At 39.4% G+C, this 16,165-nt stretch overlaps 1 protein-coding gene across 1 annotated transcript in view; it reads right to left on the minus strand.

The window, feature by feature from the left end:
- Nucleotides 1-2,078: 2,078 nt before the first annotated feature.
- LOC148358742 (cilia- and flagella-associated protein 337-like) overlaps nt 2,079-16,165 on the minus strand; it is a 77,193-nt gene continuing 63,106 nt past the window's right edge. The window contains 6 exon segments of the mRNA XM_088346173.1: nt 2,079-2,132; nt 2,229-2,366; nt 3,670-3,867; nt 10,351-10,541; nt 11,366-11,443; nt 11,655-11,744. Coding sequence (XP_088202299.1) covers nt 2,079-2,132; nt 2,229-2,366; nt 3,670-3,867; nt 10,351-10,541; nt 11,366-11,443; nt 11,655-11,744 — 749 coding nt within the window.

Genomic DNA, 16,165 nt, shown 5'->3' on the forward strand with positions numbered 1-16,165 from the left:
TACAATAAATTCAAATTTTCCTTAAAGCAAAATAATATATTGTGTACCCGTTTGAAGTACTTATTTATTTATTTTTTTTCTTTAGTATTTTTGGTGGTATGTATTCAGCATTTCCGTTGCTGTATGTTTGTAATATGTATGTGGTAATTTTGTAGTTTATCCGAAGTAGTACTTTTGAAGTGGTATTTCTATGGTAGTATTCTTGTACTATTACTTTAGTATTTCCTTTTTTTCCAATTAAAGTAAAATTATATTTAAGATCCCTGTTTTTAAGCAATACATTTGGTAGTTAGTTTTGGAGTAGTTCTGTTGTATTTTGCAGTATTTTTGTAGTATTATTGTGGGTGATGTGTTTGCAGCATTTACATAGTGATATGTACCGGTAAGTAATATTTAAGTAGTATTTTCTTTTCAGAATTAAAGCAAGTCATATTTTAGCGCCCCGTTTCAGGCATTTAATTTGATATTTAATACAATATCCAAATATTGGTTGATTGCAGTTCTACAGAGAAATATACTAGTATTAAAGTGGCAGTAGAAAGTGTTTACACTCATCAGTGTTAATTCAAAACCTCAGTTCAGTGTAAAAACATACAATAAAAGTTAAGTGATGCTTACATTACATTAAAACTATTTTGTTGAAAAAAAAATGACTATTTTTGGTGTTACAGTGAGGCAAGCATGTCAAATATACGAACCATGGGCCTGATACAGCCTGTAGTTCGTATCTAATCTGGGCGGCCATGAATTTCCAAGTACAGACGCTGCCCAATTTACGAACGAGTTATCGTTCGTGAGAATTTTTTCGTGAGTTGCTTCAGTGCTATATTTTGTATGTTTAAGGTTTATATAAGTATCTTTAAAGGTTGTGTAAGTAACCTGTATTGTTTTGTACTAAAAATGAAACATTTCATATAATAATATTAAAGATAAATAAAGTTGAGTTAAACTTACCTTTGGAAGATGCGCTTCAAGAGGTACACCTTTGTGGTATAAAATGGCCGAAAAAAAGCGTTCCGACCATTTTCTCAACCCCATCAAGCTTTTTAATTCCACTTTCGTTTCAAAAGAAACGGCTCACCTCTTCTTTAAACTTTACACTAACAATATCTGTGGATGCACGAGATATTAAACAATGAAAAACATCAAAGTTCTTAGCACGCTAGATACAGCATACGTAGCACTGTATGTTTACACACGAACTAGGAAGTAGAAGCCTGATTTCTTCCTCGGGGTGGATGGTGGGTGACCTCTCACTGCGCCACCTCACACCAGTAGCAACGGAAAGAAGCACTACAGCAATATCCTGTACTCAGAATAAGGTGCATGAAATACAAAATCTAACTGACAGCAATGTGCGGATAGTTTCGAGGAGTATATTGACTTGCGTGTGCATTTGATTTTCCCGTACGTTCTTTTTTACGTAACTTGAATGGTCGTAAGTAGGGGAGCGTCTGTATGTCAAAAAAGAAGCGCGTCCCTGGGGCATTTCAATCAAAAGTTATGATTTCTTAATTGAATAAAAACCAAATGCTCTATCCGGCTGTTAGAGAACAGTGTTTAGTTTGTATAGTCTTGTGAGTTGGTTCAGGTGTCAAACTGCATTCACTCAACTGTTAAAATAAACCAGTAAACACATTTAATGCCAAACGTGAAAATATTTTTCCCAGTTGTTTGTGAAAGAAAGAATTGGGTCTAGAAAAGAACCTTGTCATCCGAGATCATAATATGAAAGGTATATTATTCATGCAGGCTAAATGACAAAGAATAATACTGAAAAACAAATCTAAAAATTTGGAGCAGACATTCGTGTACTGATCCGGAAAGTCTGGATCCGGCCCTTGAACCAAACTAAGTTTGACATCCCTGCACTACACAATACAGCGATATCTAATGGTCATAAGTGAGTGTCCCTTTAACAAAGAACATTTTGCTGTGTAAAATAAAACAAGAATGAGGACGGGCCAGGGCAAAACTATAATGCTGTAAAAAGTCAGGTTCATTTCTAAGACTGAAAACTCCACAAACGATTTTTGAGAATTTCCCCAATTTTTAATCAATGTGTTATTAATTGAAGTCTAAAGAAAACTGATGAATATGAGGCGGTCATTTGTAAAAATGTCAGTTGGGTCCTATCACCGGGAATGCTTAAATCACAGCATTATGATTTCAAATAAACGTCAAATAACAGCAGAGCAAAGACGCTTAAGTCAAAAGTGACAGTTTACCCGGAGAAACGTCGCACGATTCTGTTACTTGTCGGTTTCGGCCTCTTCGCTTTCCGCTGTATTGTCGAGTTGTCTATCGTGAAAAGCGTCCTGGTGTGAGTGAACACATGAAGGCCTCACGATGCTCCACTGATCCTCCTAATAGAACATCGGCGCAGAAGCAAAAGTTCAATCTTAGAATGACGTGCCATCATTCAAACAGCAATCATAAGTTATTTGATGCGCACCGTCACGTTACTTTCTCTGAATAGGATTTTGCTTTGAATTGACTGCTGCGGCTCAGTTCTTACAACCCACAAGTTTTTATTGTGATTCTTTCCTTAAGTGGTGTAAAAATAATAGCCTAGGCTATTTGTTAAAATGTGCTTACCATATGCAGTGTTCATTTTACCGCTGAAAAATGATTAGTCCCGGGGACTCGCATGCTCAAAAATCTATGGGAGATCTATGGGTCCCCAAAATTTTGTGAAATCGAGATTGAAGTTGGTAATCGGTGACAAATATATAATAAAAATCTATATATTCAATGAGTTTTAATCATCAAATTATTAATTCATTTTCTGCATCAAATTATTGTTGGTAATATACCGGTTAAAGGGATAACCACAAACCTGTCTTTTTTTCATTTTCTCCTTTTATACTTTCTTTTTTTCTTAACTTCTTTATACAAGATAATAATTTGTAATATAATGCATCAAAGCAAGTGAGCCGTTTGAGACTCTCTTGAATGAGTTGGGCCGAAAAAGCCGGTTCTCTAAAAAGAGACGGACTTTTCACCACACACAAAATTGTCATTATTACCCGATTACATTTTTTTTAAACAAAGATTTACCGCACTCCAAACTTTTCGTCAGGCAGATCCGGCAGATGTTGTTTTGGTCTCGCGGTTCGAGTTTTCGTCTGCACGCCGATCTCGAGTTGTGTGGTGAAAAGTCCGTCTCTTTTTAGAGAACCGGCTTTTTCGGCTCAACTCATTCAAGAGAGCCGGCTCTCAAACGGCTCACTTGCTTTGATGCATTATATTACGAATTATTATGTTGTATAAAGAAGTTAAGTAAAAAAGGAAGTATAAAAGGAGAAAATGAAAAAAAGACAGGTTTGTGGTTATCCCTTTAATCGGTATATTACCAACAATAATTTGATGCAGAAAATGAATTTATAATTTGATGATTAAAACTGAATGAATATATAGATTTTTATTATATATTTGTCACCGATTTACAATTTCAACCTCGATAACACAAAATTTTGGGGACCCATAGATCTCTGTTGGGACCCATAGATTTTTGAGCATGCGAGTCCCCGGGACTCATCACTTTTCAGAGGTAAAATGAACACTGTCTTACCATCGATTAGTATCACATATGCAAAATGCGAACCGATTAACATTCTGTTTTGGAAAAGTTCCCCACAGTCTTTCTTGTATTAAAGTGTTTGTTACCTGTCCAAAAAAGCCGACAATTTCTCCAGGTAGAAAGCTGAGGGCCACACTGCAGTCTGAAGATGCTGACAGAAGTAGGAGCAGATCGCCGTGGAAACTCATATCCAGGTGAGTGACCCTGTCATGGTGCGGGCGAAAACTGCAAAGCAGTTCTGGAGGTTCAGTATCCACTTCCTTGTTTGTCTCCAGGAAATAATTCTGAGGAAGTGATATGTTTATGTAGTTCTGTTTTTGATATTGGACACCTACAAAGGAGATGCATCATTACTCTATTGTATCTATTGTTGCTTAATGTTATCTGTTATTTTGACTATTATGCACTGTTTACGTCATTGTCACTCTCGGCCAATCATGCTGATGTTTTTTTGTTGTTGTTTTACACCCTTTAGTGAAAATCTGCTTTTCATATCCTAGGAGATTTAGAACATATTGTAATGTTTGCATGCAAGGATATTCATTTATCAGGCACGCTCGAATTAACTCTTTGCTTTCCATCTTTTTGGGGGGTTTACATTTGGACTGTATTTGAAGCAAGACTATTCTACATTTGATCATGTTTATGCTACACTTACACAAATTGCGATGATGAGCATAAAGCCACTCTCCAACCTTCCGAACTTCCCCCTGTCCTCCTACCTCGTGTGGTGTGTGTCCTGAACAGCGTTGCTAAATTTAAGATAAAAGTGCTGTCACTCATGACTTTTAATGTTCTTTAAAAGTTAAGTTTTATAATTCATCCTAAAGTTGCTTTAGGTTTTTTAGTTTTAGTGGTGTTGAAATGTAAAGCTCTAAAGATTCAACCTATAGCTAACCTAACTGTGAGTTTCAGTGTCTTCAGAAGTTACTCTTTAACACTGTAACCTAAAGTTGATTTAGCTCTTAAGTATTGTAACTCTTGAATTTTGATGCCCTAAGAAGTTAAGTTCTAATAGTTAAACCTAATTTCCTTAGCTCATATGTGTTTTTACCCTTGTGTTTTAATGCCCGCAGAGGGTAAGTTCTAAAACTTTAATGCAAAGTTGTTTTAGCTTTTTAGTTTTGTGTCCGTTAAAAGTTAAACCTTTAAAGATTTAACCTAAAGATGCTTTAACTGCTGATTTTAGGGCCCTGAGAAGTTAAGATTTACCAAACACAACTAAGGTTGCTTTAGCTCTCAAGTGCTTTAATGCCCCTCAGAATCTATGTTTTAACGCTTAACATTATATTGTTTTAGCTCTTTAGTTCTAGTGCCGTTAAAGGTGAAAACCTCTAAAGATTTAACCTAAAGCAGCTCCTACTCTTGAATTTTAGTGCCCTCATTTTAATTTAGTTTAGTTTTAGTTCTGTTAACCTTCAAACCCATCTCATCTCATCTCATCAGCCGTACCGCTTATCCTCATCAGGGTCGCGGGGGGGCTGGAGCCCATCCCAGCCATCTCCGGGCAGTGGGCAGGGGACACCCTGAACTGGTTGCCAGCCAATCGCAGGGCACACAGGGACAGACAACTCATTCGCTCATTCACACCTAGGGACAATTTGGACCGGCCAATTCACCTGAAATGCATGTTTTTGGAACGTGGGAGGAAACCGGAGTGCCCGGAGGAAACCCACGCAAGCACGGGGAGAACATACAAACTCCGCACAGGAAGTCTGGAGCTGGATTTGAACCCACAACAGGTTCCCATGACATGAACTGTGCCGCACAAGCGCTAACCACTGCGCCGCCGTGCTGCCCACCTTCAAACCCCCTTAATCAAAATATATTTTTGAAAGCTTTACCTCTATAGTTAAATTATGTTTTACTTCATTAACTCCAAAGTTAAAGCGCTTTAATATTCAATCTCAAGTTGTAAGGTCATTTTAGATCTTTAACTCAAAAGTTAGAACTACTTTAAAGCTTTAACTCAAGAGGCATAGCTGTTTTAAAGCTTTCGCTTTAACTTGAGAGGCATAGAGCTGCTTTAAAGCTTTAACTCAAGAGTCATAGCTGTTTTAAACCTTTAACTGTAAAGTTAAAGCCGCTTTCAAGAGCTAACTCAATACAGGCAGGTCTTTGAGTTTGATTCAGTTGCTCAGTGTATGGCTTGTTTCATAGTAGATGAAGTCTGTTCAAGGACAAACCCCTAAAGATATATCGTCTCGTTTTTTAAGCCACCCCCCACCCCCCTTAACAAATAACATGTCTCTCGTAGAAGGCGTTACTGGAATTCTTCTCATGAGGATTATTCGATTTAGTAGAAATGAAAAAAAAAGGCGATTTGCCTGCACTTCAATTTTTAGAAGCCTGGAAAGAAAATGCTAGGTCTAGGGTTTTAAAATAATCAGGAAGTCTGCATGTCTCCTCTTCCGTGCTGATACTCCCATTTTTCTGTGATTTGATTGAAGTGTCAGTCATCATTTTCAATTGTACGAAACGGATCATCAGACTACCTTTCAGGCATGACAGGAAGCTCTAGTCACTGATCCTAACATAAATCTGTGAGTGCGTGTTTTAAACCATGCAAAGATGTATTTAAAACGAGAAAAAAATCCTCAGCATACTTTTATGTTGTAAAGCTAAATGCACCATTTGGAAGTTGGATAGAACTAGTGTGCCAATAAGACCTTGTCTTTCTTCTAGTGACCAGCCAAGTAACTGCAACATTCATTCATATCATTAGGAGGAAGCAGATTGACTTTTCTCTAGTTATCTGCTAGTGAGCCAGGACAGGGAAATATATTCAATAACCTTTTTTGGGTGAAGCTATTTAAGATTGCACTACAATAAATAGATAAAATAGAGGGGCAGCACGGCGGCACAGTGGTTAGTGCATGTGCGGCACAGTTCTTAGGTCTTGGGAACCTCCTGTGTGGGTTCAAATCCAGCTACCGGACTTACTGTGCAGAGTTTGTATGTTCCCCCCGTGCTTGCATGGGTTTCCTCCGGGCACTCCGGTTTCCTCCCACATTCCAAAGACATGCATTTCAGGTGAATTGGCCGGTCCAAATTGTCCCTAGGTGCGAATGAGCGAGCGAGTTGTCTGTCCCTGTGTGCACTGCGATTGGCTGGCAACCAGTTATAATAATAATAATAATGCATTTTATTTAAAAGCGCCTTTCAGGCCACCCAAGGACACTGTACAGACAATGGAAAAAATACAATTTAAAAAGTTGTAAGCGAAATAATAAATAAAAACAAGACATAAAATCATAAAAACATAGGAAATGGAGAAGCTATGTGTTGTAGGCAGTCCTGAACAGGTGTGTTTTTAGACGGGACTTAAAAGTGGAGAGAGGTGTGCAGTTTTGGAGGTCCGGAGAGTATTTTTGATATCACCCCACACGTTCTTGATTTGATTGAAATCTGGCCACTCCATAACATTAATTTGCAGTGGCTCAGGAGGTAGAGGGCTCGTCTTGGGATCAAGAGATCGCAGTTCGAATCCCGGCTCCTCCGTGTTACATGTCGAAGTGTCCTTGGGTAAGACACTGAACCCTTAATACCCCCAATAAGCAGGTTAGCGCCTTACATGGCTGCACGGCCGCTATTGGGAAATGTGAAGCACACCGTGAAGCGCTTCGGGAAGTCTTGACTTAAAAAGCGCTGTATAAATGCAGATAATTTCATTTCATTTCATTTCATTTTTAGGGGCGGCATTAGCTCAGGAGGTAGAGCGCTCGTCTTGGGATCAAGATATTGCAGATTTGAATCCCGGCTCCTCCTTGTTACATGTCGAAGTGTCCTTGGGTAAGACACTGAACCCCTAATGCCCCCAATAAGCAGGTTGGCGCCTTGCATGGCTGCACGGCCGCTATTGGTGTGTGAGTGTGTGTGAACGGGTAAATGTGAAGCACATTGTAAAGCGCTTTGGGAAGTCTTCATTGACTTGAAAAGCGCTGGATAAATGCAAAACATTTCATTTCATTTTAAAACCAAGATTGTGCTCGTCCTCTGATGTGTTTGGGGTGTTTGTCCTGTTGAAAGACCCATTTCAAGGGCATGTCATCAGCATGAGGCAACATAACCTCTACAAGTTGCTTGACATACACAAACGGATTCGTGATCCCCGGTATGAGATATATGGGCCCAACACCAGAATAGGAGAAACATGCCCAGACCATGATACCTGCACCACCACGCTTCACTGTCCTTAATGTGTACTGAGGTTTTGAATTCAGAGTTTGGGGGTCGTCTCACACAGTCAGTGGCCCCTGGACCGAAAAGGGACAATTTGACTTTAATCAGTCCTCCATTTCTTTTAGGTCAGGCGAAATTGTAGACCCTTCTGCACATGCCTTTTTTTTAACAGAGGGACTTTGCGTGGGATTCTTGAAAATACATTTGCTTTAACTGTCACAGCACCTACAGGTAACTGCAGACAGTGTTTGATTGTCTTCGTTCTGGGGCTGGTTATTTTCCAGTCCATTTTAATAGTGGTCTTCCATTTTCTTTCAAGTGTCTCTGATTTTTCTACCCATTTTAAGACATTTTAGCTGAACAGCCAGCAATTTTTTGCACCTCTTTATAGGTTCTTCCCTCTCCAATCAACTTTTTAATCAAAGAACGTCGTTCTTTGGAGCAGTTCCTTGAACGACCCAGTTTCCTTAAATGCATGTGAAACCTGTGCTGGCTTCATCATCCTAAAATAGGCGCCACCCGATTTACACCTGTTTTTTGTCTTTTTCTTCCCGAATTTAAATTAGAGATTGGTTACCATACTGCTATTTTTTTGAACAGCCGCTTTGAACTATTTGCCCAATTGCACAGCCTTCGGAACGTGCCTATTATGAATGCTGGGTCTTGTTTGTTTTCTGAGAATCGACAGCACCCACTGGTAACTTGTCTGGTGTGTACCAATAAAAATTATGCTAAAAACCAGGGATATTCTGGTTAGTCACATTGCACTGCTATTATTTCGATCAGCACTGTATACAAATAAATATGGCTTGACTTAAAATGTATGTTAATGTATGTTGGGAAAAATATAAACGTGTTTTGTTTCATTGTATAAAAGCAAAGGCATTTGATTTTAATTGGATTTGTTGGACATTGACAGCCAAAGAACATACACACTGGCAGGGTTGGGTAGGGTTACTTTAACTTGATTACTTTCAATTACTTTTGGATTACTCCAATACCTCATCTCATCTCATCTCATTTGCTACACCGCTTATCCTCAGTAGGGTCGCGGGGGTGCTGGAGCCCATCCCAGCAATCATCGGGCAGTGGGCAGGGGACACCCTGAACTGGTTGCCAGCCAATCGCAGGGCACACGGGGACAGACAACTCACTCGCTCATTCATACCTAGGGACAATTCGGACCGGCCAATTCACCTGAAATGCATGTTTTTGGAATGTGGGAGGAAACCGGAGTGCTCGGAGGAAACTCACGCAAGCATGGGGAGAACATACAAACTCCGCACAGGAAGTCTGGAGCTGGATTTGAACCCACGCTGGAGGTTCCCAAGACATGAACTGTGCTGACATGCGCTAACCACTGCGTCACCGTGCTGCCCTACTCCAATACCAAATATGCTAATAAAAGACAAAATAAACTAAATATGAATAAAATTACTAAATTTTGTGCAGGCTTGGGGAGTACAACGGAATACATGGAACGGCAAAAATGATGTTGGCAAACTGTTTGGATTCATTTTCATTTTGTTTCTGTCGCATTTTATGTTAGTTTTGCCGGAGATCAAAAAGATCGAAGCAAGGAGAGAAAGCTTACCACGTGTTGTGAGTCATCATTTTATTCATATTTAGTTTCTTTGGTCTTTTATTAGCATATTTGGTATTGGAGTAATCCAAAAGTAATTGAAAGTAATCCAGTTAAAGTAACCCTACCCAACCCTGCACACTGGGCATCATGCCTTCAATGCAACCGTTGTGATGAAGACAAACTGGTGTCATTGAGATGCAAGTGCAAAGTACATTGCAATGTGTCTGGAGTGCATGACACGTTCAAGCCATTTGGCTGATCCTAAAACTTGCATGCCGCAGGACAGGATTTAAAGCACAAGCATTGAGCTTTGCCCAATTTTTCCAGCCATGCTGCACAAATACATTTCCATAAATTAAACTCTGCCTAAAATGCGCTTTCTCGTATCTGAATCAAACCTTTGTTTGAAAAGCGAAAATAATTTGAATATTTTGGTTTTCACTTAAATGTAACATAATCAGAAATCTAACACTCTAAAATGATTTGGGTTAAAATACATTGACCATTACCACTAACTGAAAAAAATTGATCAAGAATTTCTGGGATGTTTTGAACAAATTTAACAAATTATTTTGGCTATTTTGTGGAAGTACAACCAAAACAAAACACAATGAAAAATAAAAACTGTATAAATTGTTTAGTATGGCTATTGGTTGTATTAAATTAAAATAAAACGTGTTTGTTTAGTGTGATTGCAGATTTCGGGCTTGATATTAACAAAAGGGTTCAATTTATAGTTTTTACATTTTTGTGAGGTGGGAAAAACTCCAGCCCTGATAGATGGATGGATGGATGGATGGATGGATGGATGGATGGATGGATGAGCCAACTGCAGCCATTTAAATGTAAAATAAAAATTCACGTTTCAGTTCAGACACTAAGATCTCTGTAAAATCGCATCAGATTGATTTAACAAAATAATTCTGCTTGTGCAAGACCCAATTGCTGTATTTATGACATTTTTGAATGAAAGAATCAGCCTCCATTTTGAGTGTTGTACCTCCACGTTCCACGTCTTGATCGTACCCGCCCCATCGGCAGTGACTAAAAACTTTCCGCAGGGGCTGGTGGTCATGACAATTGAGCCTGGCTGCGTCTTGTGAGCTGTGAACTGTCCCAGGAGACGTCCATGGACTGTGTTCCAGATTCTGATCAGTCCGGAATTATTACATGACAATAGGTTGGCGCCACCTATGGAAAATAGATGTATCAGAAGTTAATTATCATCATGATATTGTTAATGTAACAGGGGTACACTGGTATATCTTCATACGAGCATTTTAAAAGCGAGAATTATACAAGTTGTATTTGCAACAAAAATCTGTCATGGTTTGGTGCTTGCAGTCCCTTTTTTCTCCAAAAGATGGCAGAATTACCACACTTTCCATCCCCCTTTACTTTTCCTCTCCCTAGGTGTTTTCAATTAGACAATTAGCCTCCGCTAATATAAATACCCTGGGCTCTCACCTCTCGTTGCTGATTGCACTTTGGTTCTGATGCACTTATAACGTAGGCCACTACATATAGCTACATATTTTTACATATCTATCATTCTCATTGTTGTATTTTTATCTTTTAAGTCTTCATAGCGTGTGGAGTGCCATGTCCAGTCTCCTTGTGAACAAGACTGTTATCAATAACGATAAAGACAATTCTAATTTTAATTGTATAATTGAATTTTAACTCCTGTTCATTAAAAATTCAAAAGAGGGCAAGTACTAATTTCTAATAGATGTTGCATGGTTGATTTTAGTGACTTTGCTTGAAAAAGTTCATAAAGTGGCAAAAGAAATTCAGGGGGAGTGAACCTGGTTTTCATAAGCTCTTGTCTTGCCTGTTTTCCTTGTCTGCCCCTCCATCCTAGCTGACTCAATATACCGGATCATTTTGAAACCTCTCCCATTGTTGCAGATGACCTGATGAATGGACTCAGATGTGTTGAAGAAGGGAGACATTGAAAATGTTCAAGACCGTCTAAGTCTTCTGATGACAGAGCAGATTTCTCTTCTTTTTACCTTTTGCAATCTGCGCAGACGTGCGACCTTGTAAAAACGACAATGCGGCGACGGCCTCAAGGGAATTTTCCGTTTGCTCTGGGAAACAAAAATGACAATGGAACATATCAAACTATTTCGGGGGAACACAAACCCATGGGAGCTCTTACCTACACATGCCAAAATGTTTTGACAAATCCATCAGTTTTCTAGGCCACCGCATATCTCCAACATCTCAAATTGATCTTAAGCTCTTTTGTATTAACACCTGAACAAGTGGAGTGTTTGAGTGTGCGCTCAAGCTGCTTACTGAATTCTTCATGTCTGATCGGAGGCTGCAGCGTCCTCAGAGCATTTTCTGTGTTGTTGTTCCACACCACAATCTCTCCGTCGCCACTTCCTGCATGGTTTATTTTGAAACAAAAAAAAAAAAACAAACAGACAGGATAATGAATATTTTGGAAATCGTAATTACACAGTACAATGAAAATGTAATTAATTGAATCAGGAAACTTAAAACAAAACATCTGTCTCCAGGTTTTCTGCTCTCAAAAGGAAGTGATTATCGAATCATTTAACAGATGGTTAATGGAGGTGAGTGCATGTGAGAAGCATTGCCAAAGAAACCAGTCAACTGCATTATTCATACAGCCTTAATCCTTTTTCTGTTTTACCACTGCTATTTTGTCAAGAGGCAAGGTAGACGTGTGTGACTGTTTGAGAGTGTATATTTTGTACTTCTTACTTTCTTTGCCCCATTTTTCAGCATTTCCACTCTCATTGTTGGGACCAATATTCCCAAAATGCAATATTGCACAACCCTTACGATACCAAGGGTATCACGATAACACTGTGTGTAACATCCCACATGCCGACATTTCTTGTGTAAATACCATGTAAATTATAACTATAGCCTTATCCCCCTTGTTTTATAACCTTATCTTCTCTGTTCCTTTATCTTCTTAGCTCATACCTCACTGTGAATGTGTAACACTGGAGTGTCATGCCCAATTTCGTTGTCACAATATGTTAACCCATTTTGTAACAATGACAATAAAGGTATATTCTATTCTATTCTATTCTCTTCTAAAAAGAATAGTTTGCTGGTCTGGATCCAGCTGGTTTTAGAATTTAGATTTGAGCAGAGAGAATGTTTATGCTTTCTCATCTCATCTCATTAGCTGCACCGCTTATCCTTAGTAGGGTCGCGGGGGTGCTGGAGCCCATCCCAGCAATCATCGGGCAGTGGGCAGGGGACACCCTGAACTGGTTGCCAGCCTATCACAGGGCACACAGGGACAGACAACTCGCTCGCTCATTCATACCTAGGGACAATTTGGACCGGCCAATCCACCTGAAATGTATGTCTTTGGAATGTGGGAGGAAACCGGAGTGCCCGGAAGAAACCCACGCAAGCGCGGGGAGATCATACAAACACCGCACAGGAAGTCCAGTAGCTGGATTTGAACCCACACAGGAGGTTCCCAAGACCTTAGAACTGTGCCGCATTCATTGTTTAAAAAAGTCACTACTTGATCAGGTTTCTTTTTGCAAGATTATCGAATTGATTATATAAAGGATTACCTTATACTTTTACTTGATTTCTATTACTCCAATGTACTCTTGCTGCCAACACACTTCCGATAGTAAGCATCTTGTCTCTGTAACAGAACTATGGATGATCGATAGGTTTTAAATACTTTTAAAAAATCTAACTTTACTGAACTTCCAAATACAGCAAATTTACTTAAAACTAGATGAAAATGTTATTTTGTAGTATTTGTTCTTATTTGTTTATAAATTAATGTTTTGTAAACAACAAAATTGCAAAAAACAATCACAATCGGCCAACTCTGCTTTCAGTTTGAGCTTTCCTTTACAAAGTCTTTCTAAGGCCACAATGCGTTGGTAGTATTTGTGACGGTTGCCCATTGTCCTCACTTGGGCCCGCTCGTTTGGCGCCAACTGCTGCTCGTTGTCTGATTGGTTTCTCTCCTATTTAAACTCAGTGTTCTTATTCACTCTTTGTCAGTCCGTCAACGAACCACTGCACTTGCAAGACATGTATTTTAACTCTGTCCGGTATCCAGCTTGTGTATCCAGTATCCGGTATCGATCCCGTCTGTCTCATCCTGTCCGGTATCTTGCTCCAGTATCCAGTATCGATCCCGTCTGTGTCATCCTGTCCGGCATCTTGCTCCAGTATCAGGTATCGATCCCATCTGTCTTGTCCTGTCTGGTATCTTGCTCCAGTCTCCGGTATCGATCCAGTCTGTCTCGTCCTGTCCGGTATCTTGCTCCAGTATCCGGTATCGATCCCGTCTGTCCCGTCTTGTCCGGTAGCTTGCTCCAGTATCCGGTATTGATCTCGTCTGTCCTGTCCAGCATCGTGCTGTCCGGTACCTAGCTGCTGTATCCAGTATCAATCCCGTCTATCCTGTCCGGTTTCGATCTCGTCTGCCTCTGGCTTCCCGTTTTCCCGCGCCTGACTTCTCTGTCTCACTTCTTCTGCCCAGCGATTGCCGAATCACTGGCGTTTGTGTTCACTCGCGTGACTGCCCCATTCTCGTAAAATAAAGCTTGTGTGAAAACGTTACGCGTCTGGGTCCACCATCTGTTCGAGTTCTAACAGTATTGTTAAAATTAAGAGTTGTTAAATTAAGACTTTTTATGCTTTACTGCTTTTTGTTTATTCTTTAAGTTGCTGATTGCATGGTCACAAGAATAACCACTAATATCGATATTGGTAGCTATGAGCAGTTCAATACTGCATTTTCTTTAATACCAGAAAAGATTAGAGAAAAGTTAATAATCAAATGTAGATGTAACGTGCTTGTTATGGAACACTCAGTTCATGTTTAACCAAGGAAACTGCTATTTAGTTTACATGAGGAAATAATGTTATAAATCACTGTAGATTATTTGCATTCATTCACGAAGCTTACAAATTCTGGACGGATGACAATACAGTCATTTAAGATGAATTTGTTTTCAGATGTTGCTCGTATCTCGAACAAATGTTCCGCATAAGGAATAACTGAAAACCAATAAATCCGTTCGCATCTGCCCAAAATAATCTATGTTAGTCATAAATAGCTATGTGAGACATCTTAATGATCACTATAAACACATTGAAATAGTAATTGATCAAAAAAATACTGTTATAAGATACACAAAAAGATATTAACACAACAAAATTCATGTTCATTACGAACACTTAACCAGAAACATGGTCGGCTGTGCACGATAAAATGAAACAAAAACACGAGCGCGGGATCAGATCTGCATTCAGGAAAACGCTCCAGAGGGTCATCAAATCAGCCCAGAAAATCGTCGGTTGCTCTCTGCCCAGTCTGGGGGACATTGCCTGCTCTCGCTACCTCAGCAGAGCAGAAAACATCATCAAGGACTTTTCTCACCACGGCCACCACCTCTTTGACCTGCTGCTTTCCGGCAAAACAAAAACAAACAGACTCAGAGACAGTTTCTTCCCCAGAGCCATTACCACCCTAAACACACACCGCACAAAGAACTGAAAACTCTTGCAAACACACTACCTCATACGAACGTAAAATGGTACTCACGTCTATGTTTCTTGCACAATGTTGACTGCACTATGTTTACTGCTCACCTTGCACAATGTTGACTATTTTTTGGCACTATATTGACTATTTTTGCACCAAATGCATATTGCACAACCCTTACGATACCAAACTGTATTACGATGCCAACTGTATGTAACATTCTACATGCCGACATTTCTTTGTGTAAATATTGTGTAAATTATAACTATAACCTTATCCTCCTTGTTTTTATAACCTTATCTTCTCTGTTCCTTTATCTTCTTGGTTTCTTTTATCCTCACTGTGAATATGTGAAACTGGAGTGCCATGCCCAATTTCGTTGTCACAATATGTTAACCCATTTTGTAACAATGACAATAAAGGTATATTCTATTCTGTTCTATTCTCTATGGCAGGAAACTCACATGCTAACTGTGTCAAGCTGATGGTGCACTTGGCCCTGTAGTGGTAATGTCTGAAAATTCTCATAGCTTTAACTTTCTTTCATATGTCAGGCAAGAATTTTGCCTGAAAGACATCTCGTATCTGGAATTTCTCGTATTTAGACTAGCTCGTATGTAGAGACCCCACTGTCGGGAACACTTCCACCGCTATATAATAAATCAAAATGACCTTCTACAGGTAATAAAAAAACAGCGAAGAGTCAAAAGGAATCTGAGGGGGTCAAAGTTTCCAAACTTAGTTAGGAATCTCCTGAATCAAACTTTTGTTCCAATGCGAACCATTAATTACTTCCAAAGCCTTTTCCCCGCAGCAAAAAGAACACACACTCTTATCTTCGTTTGCCCCCTCTCCGCAAGCCCTAACTTTATCTTTTTCCTTACTTATCTCAGGAGCCGTTGTGTCTTGGAAGGCCCGAGCAGGTTGGCAATGTACTAGGCTCCGAGGGAACCCAAGCAGTGCAAGTGAAGAGATTCCCAGGATTAAAGCTAAAATATCAACATATCCTATCTTTGCGATTTATTAGAAATATCTTATATGCAGGGTTGGGTAGGGTTACTTTAACTTGATTATTTTCAATTACTTTTGGATTACTCCAATACCAAATATGCTAATAAAAGAGAAGAGAAACTAAATATTAATAAAATTATGACTCACAACACGTGGTAAGCTTTCTCTCCTGGCTTTGATCTCTTTGATCTCCGGCAAAGCTAACATAAAATGCGACATAAACAAAATGAAAATAAATCCAGCTTGCCAACATCATTTTTGCCGTTCCATGTATTCCGTTACTCCC

The sequence above is a fragment of the Urocampus carinirostris genome, chromosome 10, assembly GCF_059441175.1.
Source record: "Urocampus carinirostris isolate Australia breed hairy pipefish chromosome 10, RoL_Ucar_1.0, whole genome shotgun sequence".
Taxonomy (NCBI): Eukaryota; Metazoa; Chordata; class Actinopteri; order Syngnathiformes; family Syngnathidae; genus Urocampus; species Urocampus carinirostris.